General features: G+C 36.6%; 1 protein-coding gene across 1 annotated transcript in view; it reads left to right on the forward strand.

The window, feature by feature from the left end:
* Window positions 1-19506, forward strand: part of LOC111866161 (structural maintenance of chromosomes protein 1A) — a 70362-nt gene that overhangs the window by 36698 nt on the left and 14158 nt on the right. The window contains exons 13-20 of the mRNA XM_023854829.2: window positions 2166-2297; window positions 3812-3877; window positions 4747-4904; window positions 7488-7585; window positions 10478-10659; window positions 11362-11484; window positions 12094-12233; window positions 14717-14861. Coding sequence (XP_023710597.1) covers window positions 2166-2297; window positions 3812-3877; window positions 4747-4904; window positions 7488-7585; window positions 10478-10659; window positions 11362-11484; window positions 12094-12233; window positions 14717-14861 — 1044 coding nt within the window. The remainder of the gene's footprint in view (window positions 1-2165; window positions 2298-3811; window positions 3878-4746; window positions 4905-7487; window positions 7586-10477; window positions 10660-11361; window positions 11485-12093; window positions 12234-14716; window positions 14862-19506) is intronic.

Consider the following 19506-nt stretch of genomic DNA (forward strand, 5'->3'; position numbering starts at 1 on the left):
TAAGCTAAACCTCCACTGCACCATATGTCTTCATTGCATAGAGCTTAAGTAATTAAGCATAGAAACTTACTTTTTTTTAAACATTCTGTACATAGAATTGTACTGTCATATTTTAGGCTGTGGCTCTTGATGGTACATTTTACCAGAAATCTGGAATTATCTCTGGCGGCAGCTTGGATCTGGCTCGCAAAGCAAAACGCTGGGATGAAAAACACATGTCCCAACTGAAAGCTACTAAGGTATGTGATAATACTTGAGACATATACATGCACTGGTTAATAAGGGGAAAAGAGGAAAGATGGAATTGTACTTCTCTGTACATTAAGTTTAGGGTGTGAATCTCTGTGTTCGCTGTGTGCAGTACATGTGTTAAACCAGGAACAGCATAAAAAGAAATCTAATTCAAATAGTTTTCAGTTATGTTTTTTCTTCTACAGCTAAGAGTTCAAATGGCAGAATTCACATATTTCCTATTCTTTCTAATAATATAGTGTTGTAAAGCTATTGTTATAAACATTGGTTATAACTTATTACCTCTGTGGTTTGCATGTTATGTGGATAATAAGTTCACTTGTAATTGAATATTGACACTGCATAAATCAACACCACTTTTATACCACACAGATATTCATTTGTAAAGATTTACAACTCATGTTGACTTTATTACTTCATACATTTTCTGACCATCTACAAAGGAAACAAATTGGAGTGACGAGTTTTGACACATGAAGTGAAACGTGTGAAGACCGCCACCCCTCTTTATTGGTCACCTGTCATAATAGTCCTCATTTCTATGATGCTGGCAAAACCATATTAATTTACACCTGGCCATTCTTTTTAAATTAGGTACCTGTCTGTTTTGTATCTTGCCCACCTTTTTTTACTTCATCTTGTAATTATCTGTATACATAGGATGTACTGAAAATCATGAGCACATTTATTTCGTATTAAAGCAAAGATACATGTACAAAAATAGATACTGTCTTGAATTACTGGAGATGTCCCATCACTGTTCGACAAAATCCCCAGCAGAATTCAGTCATTTATGCCAGTGATGCATGTGCTTGAATATGTTGCTATAGTGGAAGTCTGTTTCAGTATTTTGCATCTATGTTTGCATGCTTTGCTTCATCATTTATGTAATGCTTGTTCCATGTGTTCTTTTAGGTCTAGATAGGTGATACTCCAAAGTGTCCAAATCTGCACTTTAGGTTGCATGTCCTTTTGTGCTGGTCTGCCTGCAGTCAAGGAACTGATTGACAAAAATCTTTCTCGTATCCCAGAGTCTCCCTCATCCCCTGCATGGTAGTGTGTTCAATGTGAAATTGCACTGTGATTTTCCTAATTATCACTCTTTGGTCTTCTGTATTGAGTGCATCAACTTCCTGCACATTACATTCTGTAGTGGCAGTTCTTGATCCACTGCTGTGATGCAGATTGGTGATGTCCCTTTTGCCGTCCTTGAAGTGTTTCATCCAGTACTGCAATATTTTGCATAGATATAACCAAGTCAGCTGGAGTGTTGCTGCAGAGACATTTATGAGTAATTCAGTAGTAATTCTAGTAAAATGATACATCATTTTGGTGTGCATGCACTGGACTTGTGTATCAGATTGCAGAGATCAGCTAGAACTATTGGCTATATAACACTTAGTCTTATTATGCCAGTAAAACATGTATAAAACCATAAATCCAATTCTGCTCATTGCTTTTGTGATGGTCATAGTAAATCTATGTTGGCCATACAGAAAAATTACAGCTTTTGTATCAGCCTGTACAGATGAGACCTTCATGTATGTACTTGCTAAGCACATTGTCTGTTCTCTCTTTGAGATCAGTAATTCATAAGGAGAAATATCTCTTTCCATATAAGGAGGAAAGTCCCATTTAGTAAAGTGAGATTGAATATGTATTTTACAGTAGGAGTAAAAATCTCAGAGCAACCTCTATGATGAAATTAGGGGTGTTGTCCAAATAATGACAGCAACAGTAATAATTATAATTTATACTTCCAACATTAATCCACTTATATATATGTCCATTCTTTTGCTACTCTCCTTTCCACATGTATCTATTTTTCTAGTCTCATTGATTGTTTATGTCATGGGCAGCACACTGTCAATTCTTTTCCTATAGTAGAGATAATCAATTTTAACACTTTAAAGGAAAAATTGACTGAGGAGCTTCGGGACTCAATGAAGAGGTCGCGCAAAGAATCCGAACTAAACACAGTGGACTCTCAGATTCGAGGTCTTGAAACCCGCCTGAAGTACTCCAAGACTGACAGAGAGAAAACGGTAAGTAATGAATGTGTATATAACTATTTCAAATGTAAAGCAGCAAGAGGGAGTGCTATGGTTACTTCATTGCCTTGCTCAAAATAGTCAGTTGTAAAAATGTAAATTTATGTTCTCTTAAGTATTAGTAGTCTGACAGTTACATAACTGTACTGATTCTGTACGTCACTAATCTTTAGTGAGTCTAGTTTTAAAGTAGTACTAGCCTTCTGACCTGATGCAAGTATTCCAGTGTCTCTGCCATGCCAGTTAACATTGTTGGGACTAATATTTCAAATATCATGTCAGTTCTCTCATCACATTGGTCTGAATATCGTGAAGTGATTTAGAATTATACTTTTTCAAGGATATTTTTAGTTTTTCAAATATGAAAATATCCACAGGACCAACTTAGTGACTAGACACAAGGTTTGGATTGATTATTTAATTTACTGATACTAATTACTCATAACTACAAATAGTTAACAGCCATTTTACTGTTTCTTCACATACTTGTTGTTTAGTAGCAGCTTCTAACTACGGAGATTCCTTTTGCTGCTTCCATGCTCAGTGGCTCCTGTCTGCACTGGCTGATGACTGACTGCTAGCCACTGACTGTGCTTCTGAGCAGAGCAGTGATTTGCTGCTGACCTTCACCGGCAGAGTCATTCTTGGTTTCAGGCCCAATTTGGACCCACAACAATATTTTTGTTTTTCCAAGATCACTAACATGTTTTGAAATGTGGCTTTCTCCTTGATGAGAGGAGGGGTTTAACTACTGCCAGCTGACTTCCTTCACTTGGTCTTTTCTGGTAATTTCCTGCAGACCTTCAGCACAGTCATTCTTGGTTTCAGACCTCACAGGACCCATTACCATATTTTCCTGTCTTGTGACCCTGATTAAGTCATGAGATTCTCCTTGACTTTGTCTGGTTTGCTAATTTCTGCTGGCCTTTGCCAGCACAGTCATTCTTGGTTTTGGCCTTTGCAAGACCCATGATCATCTTTCTGTCAATTGTGGTTCTGCTTCCATTGATCTTTGGGATGGATCACATAGAAAGCACTGCCTCCAGTATTTACTGTATTGTTGTGTGTGTCTATTGCTGTGGGAATGTGTTCATTGAGCTATTGCCTAGCATCGGCTGCCTTCTGTGGCTCCACTATTCCAGCTTTCAGTTATCATTTCACAGTATCTTCCCCCCAACTTCAAACAAAAGTGCAGGAGCATTTTCATGCTTGGTTATAATCCCATTGTGGAAGAACCCACTGCCTTCATCTGCACATTCCTCCAAAACGTGGGTTTCTCTGTACCAGACTACATGATGTCACATCTTAGAAGATCATAATGTTAACAATCAATTACACATTTAAAATTATACCAGTTCTACATCTGAACAGCTGGCAGTGTGGTTTGAAATACTCATAGTGTTTGTTGGTCCAATGATATCAGTCATAGAATATGTAGTAATTACTGTACATACTGTTTGGGGCATAGGATTTCAAAGATGCTTACCCAGACTTGTTTTTGATTTTAGCTTCAGCAAATCCAGCAGCTAGAATTAGAACTGGATGCATTGAAGAACAAATCTGAAAATTTTGGGGTAAGTATTGAATTGAACATTTCAGTATTGTTAGCATTCCCCACTGTATTATCCTAATGTATATTTAATTGTCTGATTAATGCTTGGAAGTCATCTTTTCTTGAGATCTGTGGACAGCCGTAAAATGGATGAAATCTGGTTGGAGTCTTGGGAATATGGATTGTGGCTTGGACTCTTTACATGAACATTGGTTTTGACAATTTTGTTGTTTGTGCAGAAAACATTTCATAAGCTAATTTATTTTATTTTCTAAAATACCACATTATTACCTACTGTACACATGTGACACATTACTTAATCTTCATTGTGTTTTGAAACAAAGTGTTGTGCTGTTTGAGTTTGGTATGTATATGGCGTTCAAAAAAAATTGGTGACCTTTTCATTATCCGAATATTATGTTTGACTTTGTTCATTGTCTAAGGTTTATGTGATATACAGTACGTTTTGGGAGGTGGCTGTCCCATCTTCAGTACCACAACATTCAGACAGAAGTTTTGGGGTAGAAATCTGTGAAAATTATGCAAGTAAATACTGTGTTCATAATGTGATAGTTCTGCTAATAATTTGAGTTTATTTTGTGATCCATAGTTCCCTGGCCGCTTTTAATTTTACAACTCTCAAACCTTTGATTTTTGAGTTCACTTGTAACTAATGTTAATCTTGGTAATAATTTGTACACAGAGCAGAAGGATGCAGTAGTGAAGAGTTTTTGGAACTGAAGCTTCTATGGTGATTTATACAAATTACTTATCCTGCACTGCATTTTATATGTGAATGCTATATGACATGTCACTTCCTATAATCTGAAACATGGTCCATAAGTAACCATAAATATTACCTGACAACTGATGTTGTCTGACATCTTTCAGCCCACTATTGCAGAAATTGAGAAGACCATGTTTGACAGAGGCAATGAGATTCAGCGAATTAAGGAAAACATGAACAATGTTGAAGACAAAGTTTTTGCCAACTTTTGCGAACAAATTGGTGTTGCCAACATCCGTCAGTATGAAGAGAGGGAACTCAGGTACTGTAAATACATTACCTCATGACTGCTATATTTAAAGTTTATAAGGCAGCCTGTCTTCTTGAAACTCAAGTGTGTGGAAAATTGTGTTTTCCAGGTCTAATGCTGAATTCAGTATTTTCTTTTATCTTTATTTAACATTCATTGTCTGGTAATAGAATTTAAGTTGGTTTCTATGGGGCTAGCAGCCATATTTTAATGCATAATAATGGTGTTAGTGTTGAAAAATGTGAGTGCTTGGCCAGATGTACTGCATCTGTATGTCACTATGGTAATGCAACGCAGGGCAACTAAAGGTCATTGTATTTAATATCCATTGTGCACTGCTTTGAAAACTTGTGTGATCGCATATTCGTTTATCTTCATGTGATAATCTGTGATATACAAAACTATACTGCTTATAGTTTTCATTTCATGCATCCTGTTGTGTTATTATATACAATTCTTCATTAATTCTTCATTTTAAAGGATTTTAAAATCATAACTAAAGATTTTATAGCTCTACAACAGGAAAATTAAATTTGACGTGTGCAATATAATCTACATACCAGACACATATCAACGAGGTAGATGTTGATAATACGAAGAAAATAACAATGTGTTTTTAAATGTTAAATTTTAGACTGGGTTCAGTGTGGCAGCAACGTTAAGAGTATACACCTGATGATGGCCGATAGAGGCCGAAACATGTAGTGTAGAAGAGAACAAGATCAAAGACATATAATATATATTGTTTGCACTTGGGACGGAGTTTGTATCATTTATCGTGTAGAGTGCAACAGGATGCTTAAATATAATATTCTTCATTAAGTCTGTCACAACACAACCATACAGTGTTCAAGGCTAAGTTAGCTTTGTTACGTGTTTCGGCTGTTCATAGCCATCATCAGGCAAATACACAATCATCATGTTTACACACTAGTGAACTGCAATTGTGTAGTAAGTCTGGATACTTGACAATAATCATATTATAAAACACATGGTATAAAAATACAGTGAACTATAAACTTATTATAAAAATGAAAGTTATGTCATAAAACTTTCGTTTTTATAATAAGTCTATAGTGCATTGTATTTTTATACCATGTATTTTATAATGTAATAATTATCAAGTATCCAGCTTCATTATTGCAATAGCAGTTCAGTAGTGTGTGAACATGATGATCGTGTGTTTGCCTGAGGATGGCTTTAATAGCCGAAACATGTAGCTAAGCTAATTTTAGCCTTGACCATTGTATTGTTGTGTTGTAATGGATTTGTCGGAACATCCCACATACTGTCACGCTGTTTCACCGATCAACGGATAACACTCACTCATAAGTCAACAGCACATTGCTGCACATTGCTGTCAGCTCTCATATTTATACAGCACCCACTGTCCAGCTCAGTTTTCACCATCACGTGTGCTAACCAATCACATTGCTGCCACCACTCATATTTATATAAGCACTTGCTGTCCAGCTCACTCGTAATCATTACACGCACTAGCCAATCAGTGCTCACAATCACAACTGCAAGTTTCGCTCCTCCATCAAGCATGGTATAAAAGGCGGAGCCCAAAGCTCGCAATCATCAATGACCACATCAGCCAGTCAGTCATCACTCTTAGTCCAGAACGATCGGTCTTCGGAGTCATTGGCTTTTCACTGCATCAGGGATGGCTGCCTCAGCTCTCCGGCGGTCATGCCCAATGCACCGGGCAAGTGGTGCAGTTGCTGCTACTCCAGCAACCACACTCCACAACCAGACGTCTTCCAGCAACCACACTCTGCAACCAGGCAACTTCCGGCAACTGCCGCACTGCGACCAGACAACTAACTCAGCTGCCGCAACATTAGCCAACGCACCGTAGCCAACATCTATTTCTACCGGTGCACGCAGCCCTACATCACCAGCCAGACAGACCAGCCAAATGGCTGTGAAACTATCTACCGCGGTGGAACAAACGGCCCTTTTCAGGGCCCACAAACTTTCCAAAGTGGTTGTCTAATGGAGTATCGACAAATCCCACAGACTCTAATAAAGAATTGTATATAATAACACAACAAGCTGCATGAAATGAAAGTCAGAGACCAAGTTTCATGCCAGTACAAAACTATACTTTGTAATTAGACCTTCAAACTCTCAGGTTTCTGCATCACTTATGTTTGATCTGACAGTAACAACCACGTCCTGTAACACTTCACTGTGTTAAATGTGGTCACCAGCATGACTGATTTGCCATGTACCAAGAGGGATCCTTTTGTTAGTGTCTGGTCTTGAATGATAATGTTCAGGACTCTGACAGTTACCTCGTCCCAAACCCATACCAAGGTCTGGCTATGTAGTGTCCTTTGGAGTTGTGGGTCTCCAGGCTCAGTTCTGCCAGTCCACCTTCCTCTGAAAGGGGCTTTTCAACTGCACTGTCACCACTCCCTTACAATGTGCCAGTATCGCCTGGTTACTGGCCACAAGAAGGTGGGATAACCAGGGTAGCACTCAGGGGCTTTGTGTCGAAATTTTAATATTTAATCTCTGTATATGTGAAATCTTATAGTGCTAATTAAATACTTCTTGATATGACATCTCTTCTTCTTTTGCTAGAACTCAACAAGAACGCATGAAGAAAAGGATGGAGTTCGAAAATCAAAGAAATCGGATATTGAATCAACTGGAATTTGAGAAGACAAGGGATACATCTAGTAAGTTAAGATTGTAGCATGTAGAGCCATTGATATACAACAACCATGAGATGGACAGATATACTAGGGCAATTTCTGGGCAGAAGCACAGTATATATGTTCCCACAGCAAGAAACATGAACACAGTAGAAGTACTGTTTTTTCAGTGTGGTCTGTGCTGAGATGTTACAATTAAGGTACAAGGTTAGAGCTTAGTCAGTTATGTATGGGAGTTTGAAAAGCCTGGAGGCAGAGGAATATCCACTGTTGGAGGTGTTATCAGGAAACGTCTAGTGACAGACTGTGTACTCTAGTGTACTGTAAAGTGTGGAAATAGCCATAGTGTTAATAGGTATTTGTATATACGACTTGTAAGAGGTCAGTAAATCTGTTCATCAATCAAAACCCTGTCTGTAGTCACACATACTACATGACAGTATTTATGAGTTTGTCATTATTGTAATGACCTTTCGATAGAGACTGTCACAATGTTATTCCAAACATTGAATCATTTGTATGTTTTAATTTTTGATCCTTCTATAGTGTGTGGTCTATGTCACAGTTGTGCTGTAGGGAAGGCCGTGTAATAATGGTGTCCCTTGAAAATAGCAAGTCGGTGCAGCGAAGCCTTTTTGAGATGACATTGCTTAAGACATTGTTTCTCCTAAGTGTTAAAATAATTTGATTCCAGAATTTTCCAGTATGATTTGTATATTTTTATCCTTTTAATATGTTATGCATTAAATGGATTTCATACCTAATAAGCATGTAATGGGCCCCATGGAATAAATATTTTACTCACTTGATTTTTATGCCAAAATATATTGATTTAATTTCCCAAGTTTGATTTGCAAATCAAATTGCCCACATTTTGAGTTCCTTCAAATGTGCAACAAAAAGTTTACACTTCATGCTATCCTCCAGGGTCTGCTGATTTTAGAGATGAGTGTTATGATTATCAAGAATGATTCACTTCCATCTTGAAAGTGTCAGTAAAACATATTTTAAGTGTAGCTATGAAACTAGTAATAGAGTACAGTAATTAGCTAGCACATAAAAGTCAACACAGTGAGAATCAACTTTCAAGAAATATTGTTATTGAACAAACTGAAACAGAGCAGACTGGATTTTGTTTATAATGTGTGACATTTAAAATGGAACAGTTGTTGATATGAAATTAAAAATAAATACATTATAAGTACCTGTGTGTTCTGACAAACTATTGTATATCAGACTGTCACAATGAATTGAAATGGGGTATTCTCATCAAGTTAATGTTTGTTGAAATAAATAAAACAACATTATTGAGATCAGCTGTGTGAGAAGGCACTGTGACAATGAATTGAGAGAGGAAAGAATGATAGAACTATACAATGTAATTGATGTGTGCATGGAGATTTGTATAGGGAGTTTTATGCTTGCCATCTAGTCCATTCAAACCGAGGAAAACTGCTTGTCTTAAGGAACTCCTAATGGAACATAAAGTAGCCACTAATGTGAGGGACAGTCTTGATATGGGACATCTGCAAACCCTACACTAGGTAATGTGTGGTGGTCATACACATGGTTAGAAGGAAGCTTGATCTAATTTTATGTTGTAACAATGTTTTGCTTGATACCAGCATGTACATCCAGTGATTCAAGATGTCGTCATGATTTTATATAATACATTATCAGCGAAAGTCCTAATACAAAGTAATTAATTTTAAGTCATCGATTAAAACTTATCATTTTAAGAAGTGTTCCTGCTTAATAATCTCTTTGTTGAATTTCTTCAGAAATTTTTTAAGTGGATTTTGCTGCAGTAAAGTGTTTCTTCCAGTATTGATGTACATTAAACCAAGTTCTATGCTGTAGTGTACTTCATAGCATGATCTAAGTAAATTACTTCTTAATTGGGAGAAAATTCACTGTGACTGGTTGTGTAGGCTAGTTAACAGGGGAAATGTTTGTGGTACCCAAGGAAGGGAGAAAGGAACATCTGGAACCACACACCTTGGGTACCATGAAAACCTTCCGTGAAACTTGCCTTGTGTAGGCCTAGACCTGAAACTACACACTTTGTCCCTGAAGATGGAGGCAGTATGTTCCTCTGAAATGTTGGTATACACCCACAAAATTATACAGTATTGTANTAATTAAATTTATCATTTTAAGAAGTGTTCCTGCTTAATAATCTCTTTGTTGAATTTCTTCAGAAATTTTTTAAGTGGATTTTGCTGCAGTAAAGTGTTTCTTCCAGTATTGATGTACATTAAACCAAGTTCTATGCTGTAGTGTACTTCATAGCATGATCTAAGTAAATTACTTCTTAATTGGGAGAAAATTCACTGTGACTGGTTGTGTAGGCTAGTTAACAGGGGAAATGTTTGTGGTACCCAAGGAAGGGAGAAAGGAACATCTGGAACCACACACCTTGGGTACCATGAAAACCTTCCGTGAAACTTGCCTTGTGTAGGCCTAGACCTGAAACTACACACTTTGTCCCTGAAGATGGAGGCAGTATGTTCCTCTGAAATGTTGGTATACACCCACAAAATTATACAGTATTGTAACCCAAAAAAGCACAGTCTTAATCATAAAATGACTTCCTATTAAATGAGAAGATTGTAATATGAGTATCTGCAACTAAATTTAGACCATATACTTCCCATTACTGCCCTTAATAGGTGGTGATGGTGGTGGTTGTGGCGGTGGTGGCGGCGGCGGCGGGAGTGGTGGTGTACTTTCATGTGGTTATGAATTTGTGAAACTTGATGTCAGAACTAGAATTGATGAAGAGGTGATGTTGCTCTTACTTGTTACTAAGTAACATGGAACCTTGTTCCATGTAGCTTTATTTTTACACCTTATAGTGACTGAAATTTCTTGCATGGGTTATGCTTCAGTTTCATATGCTTTTCTGTTGCTTAGACAATGTGCTGCGATGGGAGCGGGCTGTACAAGATGATGAGGATGATCTTGAGACAGCCAAACAGTCAGAACAAAAACAAATGGCAGACATTGAACGTGACATGCGCCGGCTGGATGTTCTCAAATCAGAACGTCTGGCTAAAAAGTCTGAAGTTGACAGTATGGAGGATCTAATAGGAAAGGTGTGTGAGTGGCTGTTCATTATTGTAAGCTCTCATGTTCTGGGGTAATAAAGTGCAGGAAATTTATGCCACATTATCCATATGTGGAATTTTGTAAGCATTCTGTACTGATAAGTGATCAATGAATGCAAGCACCTGCTGAGATGTATGACCACTCTTTTGAAAGCGAACATTACCCTGATGTTGGACAAAATGAAAATTTTGCGATCACTGCCTAGCAACTTGCCTAGGCTTTCAGCAAATATGTCACAGTAATGTATGGTCCAGTTCTTTAAATTTTTGTAACAATATTTGTTTGGAATGTGGAAGACAAAGCATAATTAATTAAGCACCATTCCATGAAGATGTGTGGGAGTGTGGAGGTATAGCCCCATTCTTAACCTTGGATCTAGGAGGAGGTGAGCAGTCAGCTTCAAGCATCTGGTTTACATCCATGGAAGCAGTGCCAGTACTGAACTGTATAGTGTGCTGGGTAGGCCCCAGCACCAGTATGGATGCTTTGAAGTAGAGAAACATCTGTCCCTGCCAGAAATCAAACCCAGATTCCTCAACCATCCATCCTGTGGGCTTTTATTGTATTGACTGCATTATAGCTTTATACATGTAGACCTCCTTATGTTACTGGGAATGAGCCTTATAATAAGAATTCATCTTCTCTAGCACCATAATGTTATTGGTGTGCCTGTAATTTATGTTGAACAGGCTCGACGTGAAGTTGGGACAATTGCCAAAGACATTCAAGCCTCACAAAAGCAGGTGGCAGCACTGGAGGCAAAGATTGAACAAAAGCGAGGGGAACGCCATGCCATCCTCAAGCAATGCAAAGTGAGTGAAATATATGTCCATTTTTTATAGTGTTGAGTGCTCTTTGTTGTGTCTGATGATGTAACTTCCAAAGAAAGAAACTTGCCTGGTTTCTGCCTCTAAAATTTCATATTGATAGCCTATCCTCCCAACTTCCATAGTAGTTTTCAAAATATATATTCCTTCTCCTCCTTTAGCGTTTCCCTTCTTATGTAGGTCATCAACAACCAGGCCTCTCCAACTATTTCCATTCTTTAAGCTACCTTCTTGTTTTTATCCTGTGTTCTTCTCAGTGTTGATTTGGTTGACAGTTACATGCACTATGCAATTGCCAGGAATTGGTTGGAGGAACATTATATAAAAATATTATACTCTGTACTGTATATTATATTATTGACAATGAAAGTTACCATATCTCAGGCAAGGAGTGGTTATTTCTGCTTATGAGATATTTAATGCTGATGAAGGCACAGATATATCTTGATGGAAGTGCTTACTGTGTGAGAGTAGGTGCATGGAACTCCTTTCTGAACATGTAATACTGTCTGTAAAGTGAATTGTTAAGGAATAATATGCCACAGAATGAAGTAACTATTCCATTGTTTATACAGATATTTTGATTATCTGTAGATGGAAGATATTGCCATTCCCATGCAACGTGGAAACATGGAAGACATTGCCCAAGAAACATCAGCAATGGAAACATCAGAGACATCTTCCATGGAGACAGGTTCAACAAGCACACAACAAATATATGACCGTGAGAGCAGGTTTGTTACAGTAAAGTTCTGGGAGGAGCTTAAGATGCATACTTTCCTTTAAACCTTTATGTCCTGTTACTTTGCCTTCCTGGCCATATTTTAAATCAGTGGTAACAATTTACCATTTGTGAGTTGAGGATTTTAAATCTTCTGGTTCAGGTCGGCTGGCAGCCACGTTTTAACCCAGGAGTAAAGTTGTTAGCATTAAAAAATGCTGTTTACCAAGATGGAATTCATACATGAGCCTTTGCAAACGTGAGGTACCCAGATGGTAAGGGCTAACACATGTAGCGAGGATAGTAGAAATTGTCAGTTATACTATTTATTAACCTTTAACATATGGACTTTTAAATTGCCAGCAGCCCTGTACGGCCGGAATTTAAATCGCCCTAATTAATTATCATTGCAAACTTTCAGAAAAAAATGCATATTTTCCATTCTATGTAACATAGAAATATGAACCAAAAAGAATCTGAAAGACAATAAAATTTTCTACATATACATAAAATAGCAAGTTTTACAAATGAAAATTAACTGTGAATATTTTGTCATGAAATGCAAAATATAATCTTTATTATATATGTTATGAAATTCCAAAGGACTTACCCATTGATTTTTCTTCAACCTTGAATCATGGTGATATTGTAAATATAATCACACTATATACAATAATATTTTGTTCAGACTGTATGCAAGTTTGCTTGTTTGTTATTATGAATATTCATATAATTATATAAGGTGTGAAGTATAGATGTAAAGTAGGGTAATATGCAGAAACAAATAAGGCCTAGCTCTCGCGATATATCTAAAAAATGTGGTGTTTGTGTGAAAGGTTCCTCAAATAAAATAATCCTGGAATCTGGTGGTAAGGTCAGTACCTCTTTTTCTATTTATTTCATGTGCTGATTTCAGAAAAACATAGCTGTGAAAGACAAAAATTGAATGTTCCCTAAGTCAGGTAAACACACTACTAGATATGTTTTTTTTTTTGTATTCACTTTTACACAGAAAATAATTTTGGAGTATACCAGACCCCAAGAACAGGTATGTATAACAAAATGGTTAAGATTACAAACAAGACATTGTTCAGTTGAAGTTTGTAGATATGTTTATGATGTGTCACTATAATATGTTTCATAAATCAGGCTGGAATTTTCCATTATTTATTGCTGCCAAAAGAAAGCATGAATTGTGTTATGTAGTATTCTGTCTTGAGGAACAGATTACAGTTTTATCTCAAATTATGCTCATTTTGACTGAGAGTTATATCTGTGTGTTTGGGCCACACAAGATTTCAGAGCTCTACATTGAATGACACCAGTGCTACATGTACTGCTCCCAACGCAGAAGTTCCACACATCTGTCATGTTGGTATTATTAAGTTAAGAAATTAAAATCGTAACAAATGAGGTGGCTGCTAGTGGTAGGATATTTATACAAGATTTCATGAAACTCCATCCTTTGGTTCAAAAATTACTGGACACATTGTATAAAATAAAGAAAATAGGGTAATAGTCGAGTCATATCTTGGTACAGAGTACATCATTGCAGTTTATATTTGGAGCAAATTAAGAACTGTGTACATAACAGAATGGTTCTGATACATTGGCTTTGCTAGTGCTTCTCGATTGTCGATTTATGAATGCTAATTTTTGGTTCTGTGTTGTTATAAGTAATGTAAAACAAGTAGCATTTGAAGAACAAGAACCCACAGTGTAAAGTCTGTTCAGAATCCGTCCAGTAGGTTTCAGTTTATGAGATGAGAGCATAAAAATTCTGTTTATTTAATTCTGTCAAAAAATATTTGAAAAACATTTTTTTTTTACAAGTATTATGTGAAACATTTTTGCTGTAATAAATNGTGTCAAAAAATATGAGACTTGAAAAACATTATTGACATAAAATGTTTCACTTTTTTTTTACAAGTATTATGTGAAACATTTTTGCTGTAATAAATATTTATTGAGTGATTTGGATGTTTCCATAACATGTGGGGAAGTGCAGGTAGGTATTCATGTGAAGTGGCCATTATTATTGTTCCGTCTTGACCAAAATTGGAATTTATTGACAGTGTTTAGTTCCTGTCCTCAATTTTTGTGAATATCCATTCCCACTTTTTGTGTTGTTAAATGCATCTGAAACAAATTTAAATTTTCTTAATCCTCAATTGAAATGCCATGTACACAGTTTAATAGAAATAAGTTTCAAAGTCTTTATTGTAAAGTAGGATTATTTATTAACTATGCTAAAGCGTGGCCTTTCCATTATGTGCACTCACTGCATGGGATCTGCATTTCCATCTTGGGCAGGTGTGGTCATAAAATTATGGATTGAGGTCTGTAAGATGTAGTCATAACACAAAAGGAGGGAACATCTTGAAACAAGAAACATTTTGCTGCAATTGAACTCGAAAGAGGTGGCAGATTTTGTGATTACTGAAAATCATGTAATTTGTCAGCTAAAATTGTATAAGGTGTATGATGTGTGTGCAGGATCGTGATTGATTATACACAGTTACCTGATAATTTGAAAGAACAGGATGAACCTGAGGATGTAAAGAAGATGGGAGATCGTTTGAACCGTGCCATTACTGAGCTGCAGAACACAATTCAACGCATTCAGGCTCCTAACATGAGAGTAAGCATATGATTATATACAGAAAGTGCAGTATTTCATTAGTTTTGTGAAATAATTTTGTTTTTTATTAGACTCAGAATACATGCTATGATTATGTAAAAACCTTTNTTTTTGCAAAATGTTTTTCTTTTTATTAGACTCAGAATACATGCTATGATTATGTAAAAACCTTTTTTTACCCTAAAATTAAGAAAACTGAATATTTTATGGTTTCATTCTTTTTTATGGGAGGGGATGGTAGGAGATCTGAAGCTTGTTCTTTGGGGAATGTGTATGTTGAAGGTATTGAGAACAAATTTCCAAGGAGATTATTTGCATCTAAGGGAACCAAACCAGCTGGAAATTATAAAAATGATGTAGTGAGTGTTTTTTCTTTCTTTTTTCATTTGTATCCACTACCAAGTCCTATCTTGGTGCCATCCAATGGATTAATTATCTTGGTGACAGCTTAACATTGGTCTTATGAATGACTGATTTCTAAGATATCAGGTACATGCCATATGCTGACAAAGAGAGATCAGAACTTCATATTCCATTTTTTGTAATTACTAATTATGGTGCAACAAGCTAGGTACCCATCATTCATTTGCTGGCAAAGTTACCTATTTGAGTCGCAGATGTTGTTCTACATTACTGTTGGGGGCTTCATTATTGCAGAAGCTCTTGCAACTGAATGGAACTAAGGCACTGTATGTTGTACCAATGAACAGTCCATCTGTTTGTATATTCAGTTCTGTTTGGTTAAATTCAATTGTTGTTCACTTATGTGGTAAGGAAGAAGCAGAAGAAATAATACCAGTAACAAACAAGGTGAAATCCCAAACTTGTAGGACTTAATGATAATATCTGGAGATATGCTCTCATCTTATGGTTCTTAATGAGATAGTTACCCAACATACAAGGATCATTTGCATCACCTCATTGAGGATGGTTGTCTGAAAACTGCCCTCAGACCACGGCAGGGAGAGTAAATAAACTAAGGCATTGCTTGGGAGCAGATAAGGAAGCATGGAAAGGCTTCTCATCTGAATTGACACATCTTGTGGAAGCAAAATGACATTCATCACATTCAAGCAGTTGTTTGTGCGGCAAACAATAAAAATTGTGATGACTGTTAGCCATAGACTGATTTATGCAATATAACTTCTTACTGTTATGGCTTTTAATGAACACAGTTTATTCACTGTTACTGTGGGCTTATATATGTTAATGTTAATGTTAATGTAATAGTTTTCATGCTTGTATTTGAACACCATTATGTTTTTAGGATCATATTTCAGCATCCTGTTGCAGTAATTACTGATAACATAATAAACTGATATTTATTGCAGAATGTAGATTCCTGGTGAAATGCAAACTTGAAAAATTTTAATTCTGATGTAAATTTGTTATCTTGGAGATTTAAAATTTTGATGGGAGAGGTTTTTATATTCAGGATAAATATGACTACTTTATATTTATGCTGTTTTGGAATTTATTTTAAATAGTACCCTTGGTAAATGGGATGTATATGCTGTCACAGATGCAGTGGATCATGTATGTGCCAGGGTTTTGTGTTGGCAATTGCCCTTGATCAGACTAAGACAGGTCGTCATTTTTTTAACAGTTTATATATGATGTGGGTACCATTTTTCTTGAGTAGCTTAGGATGTGCTTAGAACCGTTTTTGGTGTTAAAAGGTTGTTAACAGATACTATTATGTTTGTCCCTTCCACATCATATTATGAGCAAGTTGTCATCCTTGTATTGCTATTTCTGGCATGTTGTTACTCTAATAGTGTTGCTAATTTGCATATCCACATAAATTTGGGTACTTCTTCCTTTCCATTAGTGATTAGGAGAATTTCTTCCAGTGCAGTGAGATACTGCTCCTTCTTTCCTCACTTGCTACCTACACAAATTCCTAAACAAACTGAGGAACAGTAAAACATGGAATTACTGGGTTTTTGGACTTCTACCATTTTCCAGTATTGTAGGAAATAGATAACACATTTCAGAAACTATCTCAGAAGCTATTTAATCACCTGAGACCAGGCTAATTCAGTGGGAGATAACAAGAAAATATACAATATACACACATGCATGGAACTGGGATATAAAAGGAGGTAGAAATTTGTGCTTCAAAACTAATCAAGTGCATGAGCACCAGTGCAAAGAAACGGAAAAAAAAAATTGTGAAGACATGTAGTATCTACCACTAATGCCATCTGTGGACTAAAACCTGAACACTTGAGACTGAAACCTTATGGAAACCCATGAAGAGTGTCACGTGTAATGGCGTGGGGCGGGCGTGGAGGTTCGGACCCGCCTCTGCCCACTAACTGTCACGCCCCCAAGGATTGGGGTGCCATTTAGTTACCCTAAACTAGAATTCTCCTCACCCTTCAACTGTTTCATTGCATATGGCTGCCGTGGGCAGCCTGGGGTCAGTTCTGCCTTCGTCTGGACTAGGATAGCTCCGGATTGGTCTGGGAAGGGTTCTGTTCGTGGAGGTAAATCACAACTCTGCGTTACATCCTACCCTAATTCCACTGGTCTATTTACACATATATTTACAGTAATAAGAATGCCGACGTTCTGTCGGGTCTACATAGTATCTTTACGTTGACTGGTTATCACTTCCATTTTGATCTCCCACCTAGGGTGTATGACTTGAGAGTCTGTCTCTTCCTTCATTTCCTACCACTCGTTAGACTGTTCTATTCTATCCTATCCTAATGCTCACAGGGCACACCGGAGATTGCACTTCAATGGTTTAACAGACAACAATAAAGTTTTATGTAACATGGCTAGCATGAACAAATTGACTTATTGTAGTAGAGACGCAGGCAACCACCATCTTGTTGAACCCATGCCGAAACAGGGCCTTTGGCAAAGTTTTCTAAATATTACATTTGATCAACAGAAGAGCAAAAAGAGCCTCCATTTTCACACCTTTATACTCTAAAAGAGCTGGCGCAGCAGCTCCTCAAAAGGAAAGCTACCTCCTACTTTTACCCTAATTAAGGGTGTTGAAGAACTTGTTGTCCACCTGAAAATATGTGGTTCTCAGGCAAACCTCCAGCAACTCCTTGTTGGCTTCGACTTTCAAGACAGACTGTTCCACCATTGCTTTTCATAATATACATGAGGAACACTCGTCCAACAATAAATACCCTATCGGTATCCATAATGTTTGGCAATGGCACTACTATCATAATTTCTTATAAATAATTTGATTATTTCTGTGTATTACCAGGGTTCTTTGTCATATAAGTAAATGGTTTACTGCTAACATGCTGGCTTTGAATGTAGATAAAACAAACGCAATAAAATTTATAACAAATAATTCACCACAGTGTCCATCAAACATTGGATATAATGTAAGCATATAGAAGAGTCAGTAAACACAAAATTTCTTAGTTTACAAATTTAGAACCACCTTAACTGGAGAAACCATATTAATCAGTTAATTCCTGAGTTGAGTGGAGCATGTTATGCAGTTAGTTACATGTTATGTATCAGAAACACTCACACTCTGAAATCCAGTTTGCCTATTTGAACTCTATAGTGAAGTATGGGATAGTTTTTGGGTATAGTTCATCTAACAGTAAAAAGACATATTCTTTAAAAAAGTGTTAGAATTATGGTAGGTGTCAAACCTAGAAATTCATATAGAGGTTTGCTTTAGAGTTTAGAAATCCAACCTATTCATGCGAGTATGTACGATTATTTTCATTAATGAACTTCTTTGTAAATAACCAAAAACATTTTCAGATGAGTTCAGCTGTACACATAATTAACACACAGAACCGCCATCATCTTCATAGACCAGTTTATCATCCTCTCTTGTTATCAGAAAAGTGCATTCTATGCTGTTATAAACAGTTTCAACAATTTATGATGTAGTCTCAGAAGTCTAATGAATGAGCAGGCACAATTTAATATACACTAAAATAATATTTAAATGCACTCATTCTGGTCTCTTGAGCAATTCCAGTTGCCATAAAAATGACTCAAAACCTTTTAAAGCTGTATATAAGTAGCATAAGTTCACAGTATTGATGTATAAATGTGGATCTATTTGACATATTTGAATATCTTACATGAACCCTCAGTGTATATTTTATGTGAAAGTATAATTTCTGCCATACACATATGGTTTGCATTTTTATAGCATATACCACATCCTGTAATCAATTTTGATTAACTTTGGATTCATGTAATGTAATATATGTTTATAAGTATGTATGTACATAATTAGTTACTGTTTGCGCAACAAGTGGTCTCATTGACTACAGTGATTCCAGATGATCGTTGCTGAAGCATAGTTTAATGTTTCACATGGCATGAACTGCCATCACAGACCAACACATGAAAAAGCAATTTAATTATACATCTTGCTCAGAGTTGCCCTGTCAAAAGAGAGAGCAAAACAACTGTGTTTGGATAGATATACACATTTCAGAGGCAGGTAAAAGGAAGCATGATGGGAGAGACAGCATTTGCATACATCACATGTAAATGAAAGGAGAACCTGACTGGGCAAGTTGAAGAGCCAGGAGAATGTGTCAGCAGTACAAAATCTGACAATGGCAAGATGAACTATCTGTTATATATGTGTATTTATGTGAATGGAGATATTTCGCCTGCAGCCCCCCCCCCC

The sequence above is a fragment of the Cryptotermes secundus genome, unplaced genomic scaffold, assembly GCF_002891405.2.
Source record: "Cryptotermes secundus unplaced genomic scaffold, Csec_1.0 scaffold599, whole genome shotgun sequence".
NCBI lineage: Eukaryota > Metazoa > Arthropoda > Insecta > Blattodea > Kalotermitidae > Cryptotermes > Cryptotermes secundus.